The sequence below is a fragment of the Brienomyrus brachyistius genome, chromosome 6 (genome assembly GCF_023856365.1).
Source record: "Brienomyrus brachyistius isolate T26 chromosome 6, BBRACH_0.4, whole genome shotgun sequence".
NCBI classification, from domain to species: domain Eukaryota; kingdom Metazoa; phylum Chordata; class Actinopteri; order Osteoglossiformes; family Mormyridae; genus Brienomyrus; species Brienomyrus brachyistius.
This window is the reverse complement of record NC_064538.1, coordinates 26,142,134-26,165,290: the sequence shown is the minus strand read 5'-3', so window position 1 is coordinate 26,165,290 and position 23,157 is coordinate 26,142,134. Positions and strand designations below refer to the sequence as shown.

The 23,157-nt window shown below is 39.6% G+C and overlaps 3 protein-coding genes across 11 annotated transcripts in view; 2 read left to right on the top strand and 1 right to left on the bottom strand.

Annotated features, from left to right (window-relative positions):
- Positions 1–152: 152 nt before the first annotated feature.
- On the top strand, positions 153–14,726 carry LOC125745417 (ubiquitin carboxyl-terminal hydrolase 4-like). Of its 8 annotated transcripts, none has more exons than XR_007398669.1 (22): positions 153–853; positions 1,795–1,922; positions 2,321–2,451; positions 3,370–3,496; positions 3,894–4,039; positions 4,791–4,852; positions 4,957–5,094; positions 5,207–5,324; positions 5,490–5,666; positions 6,010–6,168; positions 6,321–6,545; positions 6,739–6,822; positions 6,973–7,067; positions 7,321–7,503; positions 7,823–8,043; positions 8,329–8,583; positions 9,540–9,610; positions 9,741–9,856; positions 10,164–10,313; positions 10,798–10,850; positions 11,208–11,311; positions 12,569–12,595. XR_007398669.1 is itself a non-coding variant. In XM_049018300.1 (22 exons), the coding sequence occupies exons 1-22, from the start codon at positions 693–695 to the stop codon at positions 13,034–13,036; spliced, it is 2,907 nt and encodes a 968-aa protein (XP_048874257.1). In that variant the 5' UTR covers positions 155–692; the 3' UTR covers positions 13,037–14,726. The 8 variants fall into 8 exon arrangements, 5 of the variants coding, with proteins under 5 accessions (XP_048874260.1, XP_048874257.1, XP_048874255.1 ...); XM_049018300.1 differs by lacking the exon at positions 10,798–10,850 and adding an exon at positions 12,917–14,726 and having other exon boundaries at positions 155–853; positions 8,329–8,430; positions 12,569–12,657; XM_049018298.1 differs by lacking the exon at positions 10,798–10,850 and adding an exon at positions 12,917–14,726 and having other exon boundaries at positions 155–853; positions 12,569–12,657.
- Positions 14,727–14,976: 250 nt separating this feature from the next.
- On the bottom strand, positions 14,977–17,684 carry gpx1a (glutathione peroxidase 1a). Its single transcript, XM_049018358.1, has 2 exons — positions 17,411–17,684; positions 14,977–15,637 (listed from the first exon to the last, which is right to left on the bottom strand). Exons 1-2 carry the CDS (start codon positions 17,633–17,635, stop codon positions 15,287–15,289), a joined length of 576 nt encoding a protein of 191 aa, XP_048874315.1. The 5' UTR covers positions 17,636–17,684; the 3' UTR covers positions 14,977–15,286.
- A 2,900-nt stretch (positions 17,685–20,584) lies between these two features.
- LOC125745447 (testis-expressed protein 264 homolog) overlaps positions 20,585–23,157 on the top strand; it is a 65,009-nt gene continuing 62,436 nt past the window's right edge. The window contains exon 1 of one of the 2 annotated variants that reach the window (XM_049018352.1): positions 20,585–21,170. In XM_049018352.1, the coding sequence (XP_048874309.1) occupies positions 20,913–21,170 (258 nt within the window). In that variant the 5' untranslated portion in view covers positions 20,585–20,912. The remainder of the gene's footprint in view (positions 21,171–23,157) is intronic. The other variant, XM_049018351.1, reaches the window with a different exon arrangement.

The window sequence follows — 23,157 nt, the reverse complement described above, 5'->3', positions numbered from 1 at the left end:
AGTAGTCAATTATATTATATATAATTTTGTTAATTTTCATGACCTATGGAACGCATTTAATCCTAATACAAAGTAGTCTTAACCATATATAAATTGTAATGAATCTGAAACGATATCTCTACAAAGCACAAAGTAAAAAATACAGAAATCAAACGAAAATCAACCTAATCGCCCAGTCGCTTTCGGCTGTCATTAAAATTTAGACTTAATTATTATACACCGCGATATGGTGTGTGACATTATACATTTTATTTGCCTTGGATGCCATTTTAGGAAAGCATTTTCGAAATCTGTCATAATTTATATTACGGGCAACATCTGCGGACCAGGGTCTTAATGTTGGAGTAATATTGCCGCCGTATGTAGCCTTCGGAAATTCTACGGTTAATGGAGTGATGAAGTATAATTAATATTACGACGCGGGCTAAATAACCAAAGGGATAATTCAATAAAAGCTATAAAAATCTAAATTTTTGGAGAAGGTTGGGAATCCTACTCGTCTGCAAACGCTTGATAAATAGGTTTTGCAGTTGTTTTGAAATTATACACATGCGATTTTGTATTTCTTGCTGGAGGGGCGGCAGAGCCCACGGCGCCCCGGTCACGGTGCCGCCTGCGCAGAGACACCCGTGACTCATTTGCATCTGAGCCGCGCAGCCCCGGCGTTTTACACCCTCTGCGGCGGCGGGACGATGGCTGAGGGAGGCGGACCCGAGCTGGGCGGCGGGTTACGGCCCGATCCGGAGCCGGAGCCGGAGCCGGCGCCGCCTCACATGGCCATGCCATCGGCTGAGCATCAAAAGCAGACCATCGGGGTCCTGATCAAGACGCCTCTCAGAAAGGGGGACGACTGGTAAGCATGTCACTGCCATAAACGGAGAAATCCCGGGAACTGCAGGCCTCGCAACTGGCCAAAACCGGGTACTGCCAAGCAAGGCATGCCTGTGCATCTAGCTTTGCAGGTAGCCGGCTTTGCGGTACATTTCTCCATAAACCGCAACGGGGGGTGTTTAAATGTTCAGTGCGGGACAGTGAAGCTGCAGATGATCTCCGCTTTCAGGGTTTTATAGCTAGTTTCAATTACCCGGTTTTAATTAATGACGGGAATCATCCCTGTCAAAATGCCCCCCCCCCATCCCCACATTTCGGGGTTTCCCCGCAAGCATCAACAAGACGGTGTGCACGATGCTAAGGGACAGCCGCCCTAGTTATTTTCCAGTTGTGGATCGAAGCCGCATTTGCCCCGTTATTCTGGCGGTTCTCTTGGCACCGGCTGCACCTACTGGGGCATCCCGGCGTTTCGGCCCGTCCCGAAAGGCAGCGTGAGCATCAGGACAACCTCTGTCCGGCATTGCCCTCTTCATGTATGGCAGTAAAATATGGGAATAAGCCTATCTGCTACCAAGCTATTAATTTGGTGGCATTGTCCAGTAGATGATCAGTTGGCTTGCCTTGTTGGCTGACCTTGTGTACCAGTCAGCGTAAGGTTCTAAGCAATTACATTAATATTGAATTTTGCTTGTCGTAATCATATCTGTTTATATAACTAATAACGTACTTAATTAATTGCCCAGCTGAGTCACCTGCAATTTTTAATTTCACAAACAAAAGTGTTTTGGTAGTGTCAGTAGATACTTAATTTCTATGCAATTAGGAAATACTAACAGTTACTTTATTGGCAAGTTTAAAACGTTTTTTTTTTTTTTTTTTTGGATGAACAAAAAAGTTTCGTTGAGTGAATTTATGGTGAATTCATTCCTGCTGCTACAAACTTTTTTAAATGTTTTTTTACAGGTTCCTGATTGACACCAGGTGGTTCAAGCAATGGAAGAAATATGTGGGTTATGAGAGCTGGGACATGTACAATGTTGGGGAACGGAACCTCTTTCCAGGTCCCATAGACAACTCAGGACTTTTCTCTGGTAAATTCCATGTGAATTAGCATGTTAAGGTTACTTTGTTAACTTGATAAATAATATTTACGAGGTGAAATCACATTTTTCGAATGTAATAAAAATTGTAGTTTCGAATCAATGTCAGAAGCCAGCAGATCTGCCGCAAGTTCTGCCTTTGATATTTTAACGTATGCATGGTTGAAATTTTACGGCATGTTTAGTCCCTTATCGTAATATCTGGGGAAATTCTTAAAGTCTGAGGCCAGGTTGTTAGAAAGGCAACGTGTTTTTTTCTGTGGATTGAGGGATGTGAATTTTAAGAACCGGAACATTTGTCTGGTATAAGACAAGATGGCCTGAAGAGGAACACAGCTTTTTTCCATTTGTTACTAATAATGAGATGCAACTTGTATTTGTTCTCACAGACCATGAGGCACAGTCCTTGAAAGAACATCTAATCGATGAGCTTGACTACATCTTGCTGCCCACTGAGGCCTGGCAGAAGCTTGTCAGCTGGTACGGGTTCCTAGAGGGTCAGCGGCCCATTGTCCGCAAAGTAAGCTGATGGGACATTTGGCAAGCAATGCATGAATTTGCTAATGCAGGAGGGTCATGAAAAATCCAGCATGGAGTGCAAACACAGTTTAAAATGTAGAGAACAACTGAATAACCATCTCGCATAGCACACGTGTGTTTGGTCAGCATGCACAGACAGTGTAATTTAAGTCTAAACAAGGTAATACAGACGTTCCTATACTTACGAATGAGATACGTTCCGAACGGCCGTTCCTAGCTTGAAATGTTCGTAAGTCATTATTGAACATCATTTTAAGAGTATACACAAGTACAAAGAACTAGGATGCTGGGAGTAGGCGTGCTACGCTGCTGCGCGGCGGGAGTAGAGGGCAGAAGTCGTACTGGGCGGAATTGGCGCACAGAAAAAAAAATTGATGTTTCGGACAGGAAACGGGAGCCCAAATGAAGACAATTTGCACTTCGTTCGTCCTCTTCGTTCGTATGCCTGAAAAGTCGTAAGTTGAAAGTTCGTAAGTAGAGGAGCGTCTGTATTGAACTTGCTTGCTAATTGTAACATCTATGCTAGGGCAGTTTTTGATCTGCAGCCGACACTAATCTGAAGTAATTACGACCTGTTCGCAATCTTCCCACGAGGTATTTATGCTGACTAATGCATTGCATGTGGCTGTTCCCTGGAGCTATAGCTACTTGTACATGTGAAAAAGGCAAGTAAAGCATGAAAACAGAATATGGATAATTAATGTTCAGTTCGAATTCACCACATCTTACACCACGTCTTAATTTGGAGTCTGGAGCCTCAGGTAATATGATCATGAAAAGTATCTGGAATATTTCAGGCCTGGTTGTAAATGGACAAATTTTGTAAATTCTATTAATGGACAAATGGCTTGACAAAAAATAGACCTTTTTAGCATTGAAATACTTTTTATTTTTTTAGGTTGTGGAGCATGGAATGTTTGTGAAACACTGTAAAGTGGAAGTCTACCTCTTGGAGCTCAATCTGTGCGAGTTTAACAACATGGACAAAGTAGTGACTAGGCACTTCAGTAAGGCTGATACTGTAGGTGAGAGGAAAGGGGGGGGGCTTAAATCATTCTGAATATCCTGTTTTGTGGGCTTTTGCATGTTTTATATTATCCATCCATCCATTTTCCAAACTGCTTATCCTACTGGGTCGCGGGGGGTCCGGAGCCTATCCCGGAAGCAATGGGCACGAGGCAGGGAACAACCCAGGATGGGGGGGCCAGCCCATCGCAGGGCACACTCACACACCATTCACTCACACATGCACACCTACGGGCAATTTAGTAACTCCAAGTTTTATATTATGTAATATATATTATATCTAAAGGTGATGAATCTTAAATGTGAAACAGGGAAGTAACTCCACTTATGAAGAATTAAAAGAAGATAACTGCATGTTGAGGCATCCTTTATATGTACGTAATTGTCACTGTATAGGTACGATTGAAAAGGAGATGAGGAAGCTGTTTGGGATTCCCATGGAGAAAGAAACTCGCCTGTGGAACAAGTACATGAGCAACACTTTTGAGCAGCTTAACAAGATGGACGGCACAGTGCAGGATTCTGGACTTTTCCAGGGCCAGGTGGGGGGTCTACCCATGCTGGACTTTGCTAATGCCAAACTTACTTCTGTTCCATTGTCTGTAAGCTGAGGTGTTATGGAACTCTATACCTGTGTTTGCTGTAAGTTAGACTGGCATAAGGTGACTGTGTGGATGGCGCCAGTGTGGAGATTGTTCAACTTTTTAAGCTTGTTTGAGATCACCAGACAGTATTTCTTGGTTTACAGCTTTTGGGGGGGGGGGGGCAGACAGACACTGACAGGATTCATGGTGTTCATGTGTTTCTTTTAATGACGGCAGTAAAAAAAAAAACCCAGATATTTTTGTCTGCTTTTCAGGTGGTTGACGCGACATTTTCCGACGCGCTCTCTGTCCGCTGGTGGGAGCGTGCTCACCTGTCTGTGCGTGCATGTGTCTGTGCGTGCATGTGTCTGTGCATGCACGTGTCTGTGCGTGCGCATCGGGGCCGGAGCTCCGTCAGGCGCGATACAGAGAGCAGAGGAGAATTATAAACGCGCGAGCGTGTAGAGACAAAAATTACAAGCTGTTTTGTAAATAAGATAAATAACATAAGGCTATTTAGTTTGTTTAATAAAAGAACAATGTATAGACCTGTTCTATAGGAAAGGTAAATGACTTCTGTTGTGATCTGGCGCTATATAGAAAATAAAATTAAATTAACTTGACCTTCAAGGGGGGGGGGGCGCCCCCCTAATATAAGGGTAGGGGAAACACTGCCATTTCCCCTTTTGTGTCTGCTGTGGGCCTGCAGATGCTGGTTATTGAACAGAAGAATGAGGATGGTGCCTGGTCCAGACAGTCCCAACATGCCAAGTAACTATTTTCTGGTTCTCTCATCCCCTTATTGTGAAAGAAACTATTTTACCCCCCCAAATTTCCCTGATTGCCTTGTAATCATTTTATAATTATTTGTCTAGGTCCAGCACCACCCTGTCCCCGAGCTTCACTACCTCCTCAGCGCTCTCCTCTAACTCTTGGGTGTCTTTGACTATGACCAACGGGGACAGCAGCATTTCTGGCTACGCGATGAACAGCAGTGCCTCATCTGACAACAGGTAATAGGTTCTTTTTTGTTTTTCTTGCCATTTTCAGTCAGATGCGTTAAAAATTGTCTCTGGATGAGGTGTGTCTGCGATCAGTCTCTGACGGGGCTGATTTTTATCTCAGGATTGGAGGTTACAGTTCATACAGCTCATCATACATCTACTCTGAGGCCCAGACTCAGCCTGGTTTGTGTGGCCTCAGTAACCTGGGCAACACCTGCTTCATGAACTCTGCTCTTCAGGTACACACACCAACTTGATTAGAGGGAGCTCTCTTTATAAGCTCTTCATAAGTGTATTATTAATTAAACTGAACCGGAATTGAAGCTGAAGCCCTCAAACCGATAGAGCCCATAATGCCAGTATTGTTTAGCGTATACCTGAAATGTGCCCCCTTCCCAATCCAGTGCCTCAGCCATGCGTCCCCGCTCACAGAGTACTTCTTGAACGACCACTATGAAGCTGAGATCAACCGGGAGAATCCATTGGGGATGAGAGGGGAGATTGCTGAGGCCTATGCTGACCTGATCAAGCAGATGTGGCTCAACTGTAACTGCAGCTACATGGCTCCTCGCACCTTTAAGGCAATGAATAACTTTCTCCATAAATAAAGCATAAAATCAGGTGTCATTGTGTAAGGTTACAGCATAAAGCCTTTGCTTTGTAACAGCCTCCAGTCTTTCACTGCTTCTCATTTTACTTTAATGAAAAGGAACTTAATAAAACAAGAAGCCATTAACCTTAGGAAAATCCTACAAATCCAGACAGTAATATGTAGCTTACAAATATATTGCGCATCCATTTCCTTTGTGGTTTTATGTTTCTGGAAGTATGAATTGTGGTTTGTTATTTTGTATGTATTTGACAGTCAGACTTAACAAATGCATGCCAAACCTCCATGCCCACCCATTCACACTTGATTTCCAGACCCAAGTTGGCCGATTTGCCCCCCAGTTCTCAGGCTACCAGCAACAAGACTCCCAAGAACTGCTGGCCTTTCTGCTGGATGGGCTCCACGAGGACCTTAACCGTGTCAAGAAGAAGCCTTACCTGGAGCTGAGGGATGCTGATGGCAGACCAGATGAGGTACGCATCACACAGAGTCAAATACTGCCCCCAACCCAGTGTTTTGTACAGCCTGCCAGCTATATATAGATATATTTACGTAAATGATTTCATACTCATTGCTGGAGCCTCTTATGCTGGATAAATGCTAAAGTCGTGCCTGTTTACTTTAGACTGTAGCAGCAGAGGCTTGGAGAAACCACCGGCTGCGCAATGACTCCATCATAGTGGACATCTTCCACGCCCTCTTCAAGTCCACCCTTGTCTGCCCAGAATGTTCAAAAATCTCCGTCACTTTTGACCCGTTCTGCTACCTGACACTGCCGCTGCCGATGAAGAAGGACCGCACGATGGAGGTGTCCCTGGTGCGCACGGATCCCCAAAGCAGGCTCATGCAGGTAGGACCAGAAGACCTCCAAAGGCATTTTTCTTTTGTCAGCGCTCAGTGCTGGAATTTCAAAATGGAGGAACAAAAAGACGTAGCAGTAGGCCTTGCTGCATGAACCGTTTGGAAGAGTCTGCACAGCTTGGTATCTAAGATTATTGCTCTCTTTTTGCTTTTTTTTTCTTTCTTTTTTCTCTTTTGTCCAGTACAGGGTGGTGGTTCCCAAACTGGGCACTGTCGTAGATCTGTGCAATGCACTATCAAAATTGTCAGGAATTGCTACAGAGAATGTAAGTATAGAGGAACTTATCCTCTGGCAAAGCTTAGAATGGTTATATTTTACTAGTCCTTGGATTTGACTTTTATCAGATAGAACTGTGTTTAAAGAAACATGTCAGGTTCCCCTTGGATGAGGCCTTGACATGCCAGTTTCTTCTCAGATGCTTGTGGCAGATGTTTACAATCATCGGTTCCATAAAATCTATCGGAGGGAGGATAGCCTGAATAACATAATGGATAAAGACGACATCTTTGTGTAAGTGATTAAATGTATTTCTTGATGTTTTCGTGCAGGTAAAAAGTATCAACTAATGAGGTTGAGCAAATATCCAGTATAAATGTTGTAGCCATTTCATACAAAAGTCTCGCCTTAGAAAAGTCATCATTGTGGTAATTTCTTGCAGACGGCTGTTTTTTTTTTTTCCCATTCAGCTAAAAGATGACTGTCTTTTGTCTCTTTCTCCCCTTCCACTTGTTATGCTTGTCCCTCCTGGTCATCTCACTGGCAGCTATGAGGTAGAAGTGGACGATGAGAATGGCCTCAACCTGCTGGTGTATTTCAGAGAGAGGCAGACAAAGTCTGCAGGCGGCTCCCCAGGGGCCCTACTGTTTGGCCAGCCTCTGCTTATCACCGTCCCCCGGCAAAACCTCACTGTAGATCTGCTGTACACAAAGGTGTTTGATCGAATCAGGTCAGAACGGCTTACAAAGTCATTTAGATCAGGTGCACCACAATCTTGAGTTTTTGTCATTTGCATTTCTAAGCAAGGTGCTACTTAAGACTTTGTCAGTCTCATTAAGGGTCTTGGCCAATCAGCAAGCAGCATCACTCTTAAATTCTTATTTTGCTCTTTATCATATTTGGAGGGGTTTCTTAAGAGCTTAAATGAGACACAAATGGCATTTCTACTGTAGCCACTCATGAGGAGAAAGGCCAGAAAATTGCACAAATTCACTGTTGTGTGCATCCTGACATACCATGACTGTAGTACCCACCCACCTTTATTGTAGGCGTTATGTGAAGTGGCCCCAGGAATCTGTCACTGAAGGGAAGGAATGTTCCTCAGCAGCTGTGTATGGCAGCTGCCATGATGCCGAAGACCATATGGTGCATGGCTGCAACACAGACAGTCAGGGTGTCGACCCTTTGGCAGAAGCGATGCCATGTGGATCAGAACCAAACAGCAAACAGCAGTCTGGGATCTGCAGTGGCTCCAGTAAAGTTTGTGAAGGTAAGAACAAAGGTCAAAATCAGGTGTTTAGTTTTGTAAATGCCGTAGGTTTTGAGATGTTAGATATGGAGCTAAATTATTACATTGTTGTGGTTTGGAATTTAGTTTCTAGAAGAATAAATTCCTTTGTTTGTGACTGTCATTGGATGGAAACATGTAACGAAGTTCTTGCCTTCCAACTGGACCCGTTGCCTTAACTTAGATTATGAAAGCTGACAAATCAGGAAATGCTGTAATTAAGTCCCTTACTAATGAAAGCTGTGTGTGTGTGTATGTGTATGTTAGAGGAAGAAGCAATGGATCATCAGGTCAGCCCAGAGCCAGAGTATAGTGCATCGGAAGCATCTGTGTGTGATGAGGAAGATGAAGATGAAGATGAGGAGGGAGGTGGGGAGGTGGAAAAACTCCTCGCTGCTTGCACATCCAAGTCAGAATTTGGAAGCTCCCAGGCCAAGCTGTTCTCATTCAGTGTGGTCAGCTCTTATGGGACAGCCAATATTGAACTGCTGCCTGGAGATGGAAACGTCCTCAAGCTCAATAGCAAGTGTCTGCCCTTTATTCACATTTTACAGCATGATGTGGGTTGAAATTCAGCTTAGAACTAATTTTAAGACATACCTTGTTCTTATCAAGTCAGAAGCACAGAATGAAATACAGTGAAATACAGTCAAACCTTGGATTGTGAGTAACTTGGTTTGCAAGACGAGCAAATTTTTAAAAATAACTTTTAACTTGATAAACGAGCGAGGTCTTGCAATACAAGTACTACACATATGCTTTGTCTGCCGAGTTCTTCTCTCTCTCGCTGCGGGATTGTGGGTACTCGTTTCCAAAGCTTGGTCTCCGTTGGTGTGCTTCACTTGTATAATCAAAATTTAGTAGAAAAGCACCAACCAAATAAGGGTGTAGCAGTGCAAGTGAAGAATCTGTTTAATGAAAATGCAATGTCCACATTTCCGTGAAATCGAAAAGGAGACAAAAACGACTGTCATAGGATATGCTCCTTGTTAAAGTCACACAAAAAGAAAAAGATCTCAGTGAGCCAACGGATAGCAGTGATTCCGTTCGTTATAGTGAAAGTTGTCCTACAAAATAACGTTCCTCTTCTCTCTCTCGTCTCCCTCATACCATAAAGGTTGATTTGTTTTATGTATTTTTACTTTATATTTTGTATTAATCATTTTATATTAATATTTTTGGGTTGTGGAACGAATCATTGGAGGTTCCATTATTTCTAATGGGAAAATTTACTTTGATATACGAGTGCTTTGGATCACAAGCACATTTACGGAATGAATTATGCTCGCAATCCGAAGTTTTACTGTATGTGGCACAGAAATTCTTAGAGGAGAATAAAGTAAACTATGTTTTGTGAGTGCTGTGCTATAATCTTCATCCCTCATATTTATCATGTTGTCTAATATGTGTTACTTGCAGACTAACCTGACCCCTTAGCTGTTCATCAGCTCTTGTTGATTGTCCATCTATGTTTACAGAACTTTCCACAGTGGCAATGGACTGGGATTCAGAAATGAAGAAACTGTACTATGATGACCAGGAGGCAGAGGTCAGAGTGGCATCTTCTCAATGTACATGTTCCTAATAAATAACCATTAACTTGAAGGAACTGGGAATAGGTCCCTGCACTCGAGGCTGGCCTTGAACATGATATGGGGGGTTTTTGCACCACAAACCAGGCCTACGAGAAGCATGAGAGCATGCTGCATTTGCAGAAGAAGAAGGTCACAGTGGCTCTGAAGGAGTGCATCGAGCTCTTCACCACCATGGAGACCCTGGGAGAGCATGATCCCTGGTGAGTATTCTGCAGACAACATGCTCAGTACTGAATCTGCTTCTTTAAATATCGATCCATCCCATTGGTCATCCTGCTTGGGGTCACACGGATATTCTTTAAATAGCATTTTAAAATTTTCTGACTGCCGGTCCCGAAAGTTAATTGTCTGGATATAGTGCTAGCTTTCAAAAAAACAAAAAACAATTGACTTTGAATGAAGTTCTTACTTGGTAGTTCTGTGCTTTACTGTGTTTGTTTTTATGACATGACCACATATGCTGTAAGCTAATTGAAAATTCCTCACTTCTACCTACTTTGTGCCAAGGTACTGCCCCACCTGCAAAAAGCACCAGCGGGCAACAAAGAAGTTTGACCTGTGGTCCCTGCCTCGCATCTTGGTGGTGCACCTCAAGCGTTTCTCTTACAACCGCTGCTGGAGGGACAAGTTGGACACAGTAGTGGACTTCCCCATCAGGTACTTCAAAGGAGACTTTCGCTCTAAGGGTCTAGTAAAGGTTTGTGAGATGAACTTCAGACACCCCCCCCCCCCCCCATGATATAAAATTCTGGCTATATGGACCATTCAGTTTGTAAAGATTCTGTTCAAATGCCCAGTCACTTCATACCTATTCAGCAATACTGTAGTCCATTAATCAGAAGCCTATAGGACTTAGTAGGAAAACTGAAATTGTTGCTTGACAGTTGAAGTTTATTTACGTTAATTAAGTCCCAGATGAGAGAATTGCGGAACTTAATATAAAAGGGAATTCTACCAAAACCTGATGATTTCGAGTCCTGTTTCATACGTTATCTGTGGAGTCTAACAATGATCTTTATAATCTTACCACAAGCCCCAAGTACAAATATTGTTCTTTTTTTGGCATTTACACCCATTAGTTGGCAATTGGTTGGCTGTTTGGCAGTAGCATTGGTGCAGTTGTATTATATTTCCCACGAAGGGTCAATCTCTTGGCATTCGTTATCTTTGGGACACTGGATTAGAAAGTTTGGGGTAGGTGACTTTTTTAAATATTGAAGTATAAGAATGTTAAATGTTGATCAAATGTATTCACACAAGAGTACAGAATCCTCATAGCAGATGTTGCCTGTTAATGTTGCTAAGAGAGAGGTACATTTTTAAATAAGAATCAATTTTAAATGACACTACAGCTGTTGTCAGATCTGCATTAACTAAAATGCCTAATTTATTTGAATTGTCGTCGTATTTGATATGCTTAAATGACAAAAATTGGCACTTAAAAGAATCGTTGTTTTACTTTTTAATAATGTTTCAATAGTATTTGCTAGTATAATATATATGAAAAGCAGTATCGGTTGTTGACTGATATTCTTTATCTTTACTCTCCAGAAATTTGAACATGTCAGAGTTTGTGTGCAACCCGAAGGCTGGGCGTCACGTGTATGACCTCTTTGCCGTGTCTAATCACTACGGTGGCTTGGGTGGAGGGCACTGTGAGTAACATTTTCTTGGATATTGGAAAGAGAAAAAAAATGTGCTTATCGTAACTCCATGTTTTGTTTTCAGTGGCTCACATAATATATATTAATGTGCTGAGGATGTACACACTTCATGGTGAGGTACATGAATTTGGGTTCATGGTTCAAGGTAGTTTCAGTAACAGTTGTAAACCAAAGGCGATACATCTGTCGATCTGTCTAACAAAACTTATTTGCATATAGTGACAATAAATATCATGTCATAATGAACTAAATCCTGTATAACTCCTTCGTTCTCTACCATCGAATTCGGTTGCATATCTGCAATGATGAACACCCCTATAGCCGTATTTAATAATTTTTTTAGTCCGGTCTGCTTTCCCTGGCAAAAGCGCCTTCTATACCACAGAGAGACTAACTTCTGCGTTGTTCTGGTCGTATACACGCTGAAATGATGCCTCAAATTAGTTGGCACACTGGATGTGTTTCCAGCAACATATCCGAGTTTCAGTATAACATATCGACATATAGTCTTGGTCTTATCAACTACTCTCTCCAGTGGTGCTGTAATTTTTTGGGGAAACCAAAATGTTGCTGTAGTAATGAGTATAGGTCTACTACCCAGAATAATAAATTAAAAAGTTAATAAAATTTACAGTACAGACTGACAGTTAAATTTGCAGGTAGTATGGCTTACAAGAAGCCCTATGTAATAAGCAGTATGCTCAAACTTCTTATGTGAAAATATATAAAAAAGAAAAAAAAGGATTGTAAGGTTGGGCGAAAGCCATGCCATTTTCTTGTTTATGCAAGTAATGCAAACAGTATTGCTTTTCCTATAGCATAACTTAGGTTTCTTTTGTAATTCTACTACAGTTATAGATGGGGACGGGGGTGGTTAATAATGTTTTTTTTTTAATTCATAACACTTCAAATCCTCTGTTTAATTTGCAGGGTATTAAAAAGTCTTCGGTTCAAGCCAAACCACTTTCAAAGTCTTGCGTTTACTTGTTGTTTTTGCTTTTGAGGTCATAAACATATTTTAGAAAAATCTCCTAAAATATAAATGTTACTGTAGTGTAATTGTAGGGGTACTGATTTTGGTAAAACACATTTCTGCTTACAGTTTGGTCTTAAATTCCGTTTCAGTACCACTTAACACATTTCATAGGATTTCTGCTGACACCAAGTAATTGAACACATTAGTGATTTATGTTATTAATGAGGCAATATAATTGTTGCATGGTGGGTAATTTAGGTCTTTCCCCACAGATACTGCCTTTGCCAAGAACAACGTGGATGAGAAGTGGTATTATTTTGATGACAGCAGTGTTTCGTCTGCTACAGAAGATCAAATTGTGGTAAGTGAGATTATCTGGTTTTCTGGATAATTTGATACAATTTTTTTAAGTTACTGCCAAAGTAATCTATTTTCAGTGTAGGGCTAGGTTTACTTCTCACAGTTAGTTATTAATGTGGGACACTGTCTGATGTGATTGAAAATGTGACAAACTATTATAGTACTATATCATAATCCTCTCAGACCTTAACTGAATTTGGCTCTTGGTGCTGGTATACATGAAAATGTCTGCTTCTTCTTCTTTGTCATTCCCATTACAGACAAAAGCTGCTTATGTTCTGTTTTACCAACGCAGAGACGGGGACAGCCCCACAATCGCATCAACATCCTTAACCACACAGGACACTGAGACAGGAGATGACAATATGGACACAAACTGAGTGAACTGGGTACAAACACATCTTGATAAAGGCCAATATAAATGAATACACAGATCAAGTCAAAGGGAAAAAAAATAGTCCCCATGACAACCACTATTTAATGTTGAGATGTGTGTATGTGAGTGTGCGTCCAACATTTATGATCACAAACAACCAAACTTAACCCTTGGATTCAATTATAAAGCCCCCCTCAAAGCATCCAGCTTCTTAACACTTCTCTCGATAGCTTATCTCATTCTTAGCTTGGCAGTAAACCTGCACCTGCAGATTGTGAGTTATTTTATGGGCAAATGTATACACATTTTAACCAAGGTCTTAAGAGAACATTCTGTGTGTAGGTGTGAGTAGGTTTGTCAGCCGAGTCATCCACCTGTCCATTTGTTTGTACAGTATCTGTGAATATGCTTATTGTAGGATATTTATTTTGAACCTTCTATATCAATGTGCACTTAATGGACAAAAAGATGCTAATGGTGTATGTGGACTTCTACCATCTGATAAGAACAACTGGTGCTTCTTTTTGCAGTCATCATTCTTCCCTGCGTTTTGAAACTCCTGATGTAGTTAATCGGTGACATTATCATCCAATCATGTCTTTCCCCTCGTCGCCATACTAGATTGCACTGTCCTACAAGCAGAACATTGTAGTTTAATTCTTGCTTGTCCCTCCTTTTTTAAAAATTCCACAACACAAGACTGGAAAAGATTCAGTCTTGCCCACTTTGGCAAAATGCGCTGCTGCACCAACAGCCTTAAAGCAAGATTGATAGAGTCGTTTGAATTGTCCAAACATTATTGGAGTAACCCAATGACAATACATATTACTTCAATCTATTTTGATGTTGCTGTAATCGTCTTTTTGATTTACAATGGGGTTGTGTTGTTATGGGCCATCTACAGTAAGCTAAGCCCGTCTTGTGTTTAGGTTTCTGCATTAATCCCACCCCCACCCAAATGCAGTGCCTAGATTTGCACTGATGAAGATTGCCATTTCGTTGACAGCTTAAAATCGCTGCGGTTGGCTGGTGAGAGGGGGGTGTAACTCGGGAGTCTGAGGAACATTTCACTTCATTGTGTTAAATCAAGGAAGTATCTGGTTGTACTTCTTTAACGCACTGGATTTGTAACTCACAGCAGCGTTTTATCCCGAATAGTGAATCGCCAAAGGAAAATGAATAATCTCCAAATGTTTATGTCCAAAGTCTGAGTTGGAAAATATTCACCTCCCCAACTAAATGTTCAGTTTAGTGTGCTTGCATCTATTGATTTCTATTTATTGTTCAAAGCCCTGCACGTTAGAAGCAAACCACTGTTATATATAATATATATTTCAGTAATGTATGTATTATATGTGTACTATATTTGCATACAATAAAATGGTAATATGACAATTTTATCCAGTAACCCATCAACTCTTATGTTCTGCTGGGTTGCCAGGGTTAAATTAATTGAAAAAAATATATTTACCCTGTAACTTATATTGGCATAAAAACTTGTGAAGCAGTACGAGTTAACATGTATTAAAGCACCATATCATGATGGACATTCAGCCTAAGATCAGTCATTTTTGTTTAATTGCACAGATGGATTAAATGTACTGGAAAGTTGAGGTATAAGTGATGTTTTTGCAATGTGGAATAAAGACATGTTCTTCACTGAGAAACAAGGGTATTTAAAAGCAAATAAACACTGACTAAAAGTAATGTATATCTAGGGACCTGCACATTGATTCTGTGTATTGCAATATTATTTATACATTTAGGATTGACTTCATTCTCACAGCCGACATTTAACATTGGAAGCCTATCCCAGTAAGTACAGTGTATGAGACAGGGTTTCACACACTCTGGGCAATTTATAAACGCCGATGTATACTACAGGCAAAGAACTGATGGGAAATTACAACAATAAAAAAAAAAACAGAAAAGTAGAAATCCAAGTTTTCCTTTTTTCATTTTTATTGGTCCACTGATTACAAAAATTCAGACATCCTTCACGTGGGCCGGATACTACAGTCAAGTGAAGACTTTTACAGTTTTCTCAGACATCTTTTTCACTAAGGTTTTAAAAGGATGGCTTCATATAGTAAAAGTGCTAAACTGCAGCAGCATCTTGCACAAAAGAGGATGATTTAAAGACAGTGGACATTAGCAAGCAGGCTGGACTGGCAATACGCAAATAGGAAGGAAAATATGGCCCATGAAGCAAATATCCTTCCACATATGGCCATATTACCCATACTGCGATAGCTTACTTCTGAAGGCCAAGGAGCTTTTGGATGTCACATTCAATGTTGATTGTCAAGAAATTTCTGCTGTAGCGTTTGAACGGCTCCCCATCAGAACCAACAAGAAACTTCTCAAAATTCCAGGACACATCATTTCTACATACTGGGCTCCAAATGATAGACTTTGGGTCAGTCATCAAGGACACTGCATCATCACTGGGGGTGGGTAGTTTCTCCTTGAGGAAGACGAACAAGGGGTGTGCATTCCCGCCATTTACTTCAACCTTCTCCAGAAGCTGGAATTTGGGCTCAAAACCACTTCCTGGACGAACAAACTTAAGGCATTTTAGGATTTCTTCATTCTTGCCATTCTCCTAGTAAGGTAAATACATAAGGGAACATGTTTAGACTTAAATATTTCAAAAGTATTTACTGATGAATATAAATGCATATAAAAGTCAAGCCTTACCTGGCTTTCTGCGTTTTAGATGTACATATAGAAATTAGTAGACAGTTATAGCTCAAAGTTTGTCATTAGGCTGTTTCCAGCAATAAGAACTGCACTTAACACTATCGTTTAAAATTAATCTTTTACAAAAAAAAAAACAAAAAAACCCAAACTGGTAAGAAAAGACAATTCATGAACTGACGGTCCTAAAATTCTGAAATTTAGTACAGGAATACAGCTAGGTTTTCACCAGTCATGTAGCTGCGTTTCCAAAGTTTTTCTACCCATTTATTTTGACAGTTATTGCAAAGCATATCTCCACCCAATTTCGTATCTATATAATCAGTTCTAAAGTTATGCAAGTGTAAGATGAGTAGTCTAAAATTACAATTTTAATAAAATGACATCTGCATAGTATAACTATGCATTTCTGTGGGCTTACGTGTATCAATATTAGCCATGGCCGTTTTAAAACGAATTTTATATCAACGAGTATTTTATAGTCGACGGGTATATAATAAACGAATATAGAGAGCCTATAATAATAAGTGGTGAACACAAATATCGTATGGATAACAAAATACATACGTTTATTATCCTGATCTTAACATTCGCCTGTAAACAACTTCGAGCCTGTTTTAAGGAGATCAAAATTCTACATTCTGGATTAAAGATTAACAACAGGCTTATTAATTACATTTACCGTGTTATTTTCACAACCTTTGACCTCATTATGCTGAAACTCAGTTATTCTGTCTAGATTGGGTTAGAAAAACGTATTGATCTTCAAATGGGGCGTGTTACAGGTGCATCCGTATTAAGTGAACGAATTGCTTGTTCTTAGTTTTACTCTTGGCGTTTTTCCACACAAAATTAGTAATATTATACTGTGGCCCGGAACTCGTTTTTTTCCCCCACATATTTCGATGACGGACTACACAGGGAAAACATTTAGAGATTGCAACCAAGCTATATTCATTGACATAACTGGTACACAAGTACGCATTTACCTTTAAAAGCGATATGTGCGGCAATCGATTAATGTAACAGCGCACATGCGTACGTATTTTATGTGCATTTGCGCGGATATGACAAGATATTACTGTCAATTTTAACCTCTATACCGCAAATGAAGTATGAATTACCATATAAAGGTCATATCGGCGCTAATGCAGATAAAATGCGTACGCATTTCCTCTGTAACATTAATCGATTGCCGCACGAATCGTTTTTAAAGGTGAACGCTTACCTGTTAGTGAGTTACGTCAATCCCTGGCTATAGTCATGCTGAACCTCGAGTAATGTTTAAGATCTGTTATTGTACGCCAATAAAAATGCAAAAAACAAAAAAAAGTTAGGGAGGGAGGGAGGGGGGTATGACTTCCGCTTAAATTCCTCACGACCTTTTAAACCACTTAATGGTGACTTCATTGCTATTTACGCAGAGACCACCACCTTCTTCACCATACACGTGTACTGTATAAGAGGCAGCAGACGGCCGGTGTTCTGATGAGTTGATCTACCTATGGAGACTTGCTATCGAGCCTTTCTGCGCATGTGCAGTTCCATCGTTTTGAGATTAGGGTTAGGGTTTTATGGGTTCTTTTGGGATTAGGGTTATGGGTATCGATTAGCACTAAGGTAGCCTAACTCGACAAAGTATCTGAACTCGTCACAACAGCGGAGAGAGGCGCTTTACCTGATGGCCGAACTGATTGCAGGGCACACCCAGCACCACGAGTCCCTGGTCGGCGTAGCGCGCGTGCAGCTCATTCATTTGAGTGTAGTCCCTGACCGTCGTGCCTCAGAGCGAAGCGACATTCTCGATGAGAACCACTTTGCCCTTCAGCTCGGAGAAGTTTAACACCTCCCCAGTCAGCAGTTTAGCTGTCAAATCGTAGAATTTCTTAATTCTGCCCGCCATCTCGACACAAAGAAAACCAAACCTTTATCTCCTGACTTTAACGAGTGGCCACAGTTTATAACTCCGCGCAAGGAAAGGGGCGGTACTGAAGGTGGAGTTTCACTATTTGTTTTAAACTAAAAAAAAGATATGCGGAAATTTCCGCTCCTTATGTATTGTTGTGGAGTTTACTTCATATCGTATGTTGTAACAAGTGATTTGTCCTATTTGTACTATGTTGACGTATTTAAAAAGCAAACATACATAATTTCTGGGTTTTATATGCGTTATCTTTTTTATATATTGTGCGTATTGTTTTAACGGTTTAGTTGTGAATAATCGAATTTTGATATAGCCGTTGTAATCCAATATTGTGATCAAATGATTCATTTTAAATTATGATATCTAATGAACACTCCAAACTAGTGTTGTGGAAAGTTTTCGTTGCCTGTGAGACACTGCACTCCTACATTAGCGCAGCATAAAGATACGCAGGCGTTTTTGCCGCTGATTATACTCCCCTTTTAGTGTTTTATCAGTTTTGAACAGGGAACTGTTTTTCTGTTGCCTACTGACATATGTTTCAAATTGATTTTAAGTATTTCTCATATGACCCTTTTTCAAGGAGATCTGTATTATTTTTCTTGGTCATATATTTAATTTGAAATGCACTATAGAAAGACCGAAGAGCATAACAAATGTTCACAATGAAAGCGTGCACTCTATCCTCAAAAGCCAATAATCTCTGTCTGTAAAACAGTTTCTTGGTCCCTGCTTCAGATTTTTGGTGAGGTAGTTGACATAGGGACTGTGGGCATGTTCTTGCAATAAAAAAGTGTAGATTGTTTACATTGATGAGTATATATTATTATCATGGATAATTCTTTTACCTTCTCTTAGAGCTATTTACTAAGCACCTGACAATTGGTTTATACCAAATGTTGCAGCTGAAATAGTGATGTCTAAATACAAGTATGGCCCAGTACATAATTAACTTTATATATAAAAATTCAGTCTGAGAATAAAGTTAAAGACAATTTATATGGTACTACTGCATATAACATTTATATCCTGTGCTTGATCTTTTACCTGCGACCTTAGATCACATGTGAGGAAGATGGTTGGACAGATGGTTCGATGGAGTTGTGAACATATTGTAAACCAGCTCCGGGGATGCTGCATACTCGTGGGTCTCCCAAGTTTGCTTTCAATTGTCTGTGAGTCTCATGGAGAGTAAGATGAGATAGGTGAAAAGACAACTTCCCCAACTTCTGGAGATTAATGAAATATCACTGTTGTGTTTTTATCAAGTAGATGACTATATATTTTTCTTGTTGTAGTTCTGTATTAATGCATGTGTGTGGAAAAACCGGATAGTAATGCTGAGAAGCATAGGAAATCTATTTTACCAGCAGATTTAAGGAGCATAGGCCTGCACCATATCGCTTAGGATCTGTACTGGGCCAAATAATGGGATGAAGGCACTACAGGATTAAACATAAGGACTATTAACTTCAAGTTTGCTGTTTCAAGCCATAAAAGTTGGCCTTGTATGGTACAATAACAAGCCTTACAGATTGCTTAAAAAGGGAAAGTTCGGCACGCAACATAACATAATCTAACATAATCTAGTGCTACTGCAGAAAGTAAAGTAGATAAAATAGAAAACATAGATCTCCCACTATGAAAAAGGTTTTCTTGGCATCATAATACATGACTGACGATTCTGATATATGTTACTTTCCCAGAATGCATTTATTTTTTTGTGGAAATATAAAATTTTTTATCTGTAACAGACTATGGCGCACAAATATTTACTTTTGTTTTATGGTTGTCTTGCCCTAATATATAGTCTTTACGAAAATGAAATGAGGAGAATACTTTTGACTCTACATATTTGTAGTTGTAGTGTCACATAATTGGCTGTCATTACCCAGAGCATTGTATAGTTTGTATGTAATTTAGACATCCCTATGTACAGTAAATATATTACATAACATAGGAATGTGGAGCAAGTCCATTTCTGAAAGATAAAAATTATTGTTTAATAATGTTTAAAACTAATCTGCCACCTGCTGGCCAGTGTGCACTTCTGTTTAAATGGTTGACATAGAACATAAAATCATTAAATAGCTTTTCGGGTTTCCTATTTGTTTTTTTAACCTGTGAATAACGGAACTACTGGAACTATTTTTAAATGCCTGAAATAAGAAGCTGTTCGTCTTTAGATTTTGCCATTTAGAGTTTCACTTTTTTACATTTAGAGCATTAAATGCAATCAAGCTTATTCAATGTATTCATCTTTATTTAAATATTTTCTTTTCTTGACTTTAACAAACTATTTTGGTAATCTAAAAATGGCAAAGAGTTTAGTATATTTTGTTAAAATGTAACTGATTGTGAGACAAATTTCTGCTTATTCGAGGAAGACACACTGAATAACACAAATATTCCAACAGTCAAAAGCATTATACTTTTTATTTGATTACCGATTAACGCCAATGTCCTAACTTACAAGACCTTGATTTCAGATTCTGTTTTGACAAATACTCTTCCATCGTTTCCAGAAGCCTTGCATTTTCAAAGGGCAAGTCTTTAGTTTAAGCCCTCTGCCATATTTCCTAAAACATGTACGCAGATTTATTCTGCGAAGTCCTCCTTTTAAATTAACGTCCGAACTTGTCATCGTAATAAATCTCGGTTCCGTAGACAACCGGACCACCGCAAACCTACCCGAATGGGCAGCACCAACAGAAGAAGGGATATGTTTCAATAAAAAGGCCAATGATTTGCTATGATATGTAATTCTTTGAAACATGATTTCACATTTATTAAAGAAAACAGTAGTACTCGAAGTTCCTTTATTGTTATTATGAAAATTCTGACTTTTTATCAATGCTGTTATGTTTGCTTTTAGACGACGCACCCCTTACAGAACAGGCAATGTATATAGAACCGACAGGAAGCTGTAAAGCAACATGGTCTGTGTTTAGGGAAATGGAATCGCCTTAGCATACTGTGAGAAGCTAGCAAGCAGCTAAACACCTTAACATCCTGCTTACAGAAAGTATCGTCTCCGTGCACGGATGATGAATTTTGAGAACCTGAACTGATAAATATACATATATCTATCTCCAGAAACAGCTGACAAAACAAATCCGTAATTGTAGATAGTTTATTCGATTTACGTAGCCGTTAGCTTGATTGGCACTTCGGAAAACACTTTTAATCAAAGCATTATAAATTCTGCCGAGACAAGCACGGTAACAAACAATCTAACCCCGTCCAGTTAACGACCATGTCTGAGCTTGTCATTTTGGTACTTATTATCTTTCTAATACTCTGTCTGTTGGTCACAATAGTGGGGTATGTGCTGTACTCCGGACTGCTTTCCGATATTAACATCAAAACAGGTTCTCCTCCAGTCAAGAATATAACCTTTGCCTACAGATTCAAACAGGGACCTTACAAAGAGTGCGGAACAGTCTTCACTGAAAGTTGTAGTATTGGGCCTAAGCTATCCAGCATTGGGGTGTTCTATGATGATCCAAACCAGGTGAGATTGTTATTATTTCTTAAGGATCTAATATTTGTATAGGATTTAAGTCAGGCCTCATCACAGTTATCTTACTGTCCGGATGGTTTAGCCTTGATTCATTTCTTTAACACGTGGCAGTGTGATTCAGCCCTGTGTGAAGCAGGGGAAAGTGAGTAATGTATTTACTTAAGTTGACCTTCAAAAGAGGCACAGCTACAGTTGGGACATTGATAAAGCTGAAGTCAACATGTCATTAAAGTAGAATTTATGGTTCACCCCGAAATAAATTTAGTCTGGTTTTCACCTCTTTCAGGTCTTTTTTTTTTTTTTTTTTTTGATGGAGTGTCTTGGTGACTTGGTTAAAAATTGCAAAACTGTTTATCTCTGCTAGTAGCCAGGGCGTAAAGACTTATAAATGGTAGGATATCATTCTGAGGAGTAAGAATGCAGAATTTCATCGCATTGACCGTATAACCAGCGTTTCTTTATGGCCTAATCAGCAGGTTTTATTAGATTATCAATGTAGATTTTGCTCGGTATTGACATGTTTTCTTAACCGTCATGATTTTATTGCCTCGAGAAATCCACAAATTGTGGCTCAATGATGGTTATATTTTATGTCATTTTTTGGTGTTTATGTTTTAAAAAGCACCATTTAACATAATGATCTCTTAAACACCACTTCTATACCCTTTAAAATAAAGTATCACACTGTTATTTTTATAAGTTGTATGTTTATTACCAATTTATCAGTAATACAGTAAAGAAGAAAAAAATATTTAAGTGTTGCGCCTAATTTTTGTTCTGGTGCCCCTAAAATTTTCAGTAAGGAGCACCAGTGCTACTTGTGGAAAAAGTTAGTCTGCAGCTCTGAATGTGCTATTTGCTTCACTTCTGTGTTGCTTTGGACAAAAGCTTCTGCAAAACAATAGTAAATGTGAATGTTGTGCTGTATCGCAATTCTTGCTATGACACTGTAACGTTTATCGCGGATACACTTGCAACTGTAATTATATCATCATCCCATCGCCTACCACCACACACCCTTATCTTTATAGAGTTGTACTTCTTTTATCGGTATTAACTTAAATGAAATGCTATCTATAGTTGCTAAGCAAACTTGTATAGTGGTTAGGGGGAATTTTGACCCAATTTTCTATACAGAATTGTCATGTAGCCTACATTTTAGGGTCTTGCTAAATGGCCTTGCTTCAGGTCATGTTATAGCATTTCAGTGGGATTATGTCAGAACTCTGACTTCACCATTGTATAATACTGAATGTCTTCTGTTTGTGCCAATATTTTTTGATGCACCATCCCGTCCACTGCTTTCAATAATGACTTTTATATATTATACCCCTTTTGTGCTGCCTGACGTTTGAGCCAATGCAAATTTGCGAATATATGTTTATCAGTTTTCTTAATAGTTTTAAAACCACTGTGTTTTGCAACGTTTTATGAGTTTAAAGGTTTAGAACTTAAAGTGTTTCCAAACTACAAAAAAATTATTACTTATACCAGTTTTAATATTTTTAACATTTAACATTTGTTTTGGTGGTTGCACCACTGACCATTTTGGTGATGTATATTGTAGGGCTCATTGGTTCATTTAAATTGTATGTTTCTGGTTAGCGGAAGGAAACCGGAGAATCCGTCAAAAACCCATGCACGAGTTAACATGCAAACTCCACACATACAAAGCAGTGGTGTGTGGCAACAGTGCTACCCACTGTGTCAGTGTGCAGCCCTCAGTACTAGGCTTGCACAATATCAAATGATATCAACATGGCATTTCATTCACATGCAATTGTCATATCACAAGACCCAGTTTGCTGGGTTCAAATAATGAATAAGTCGCGCTAAAACATTTTTTATCAGTCATTGGAAACAAAGCTTTGTAATTTTAATGATGGTTCCTTTTCAGCATTATCAGTTAAAGGTTTACAGAGTTTTTCCCCCTGAGCTCTGCATGCGCTCTGTGAATCAGTCATAATCATTCACCTCC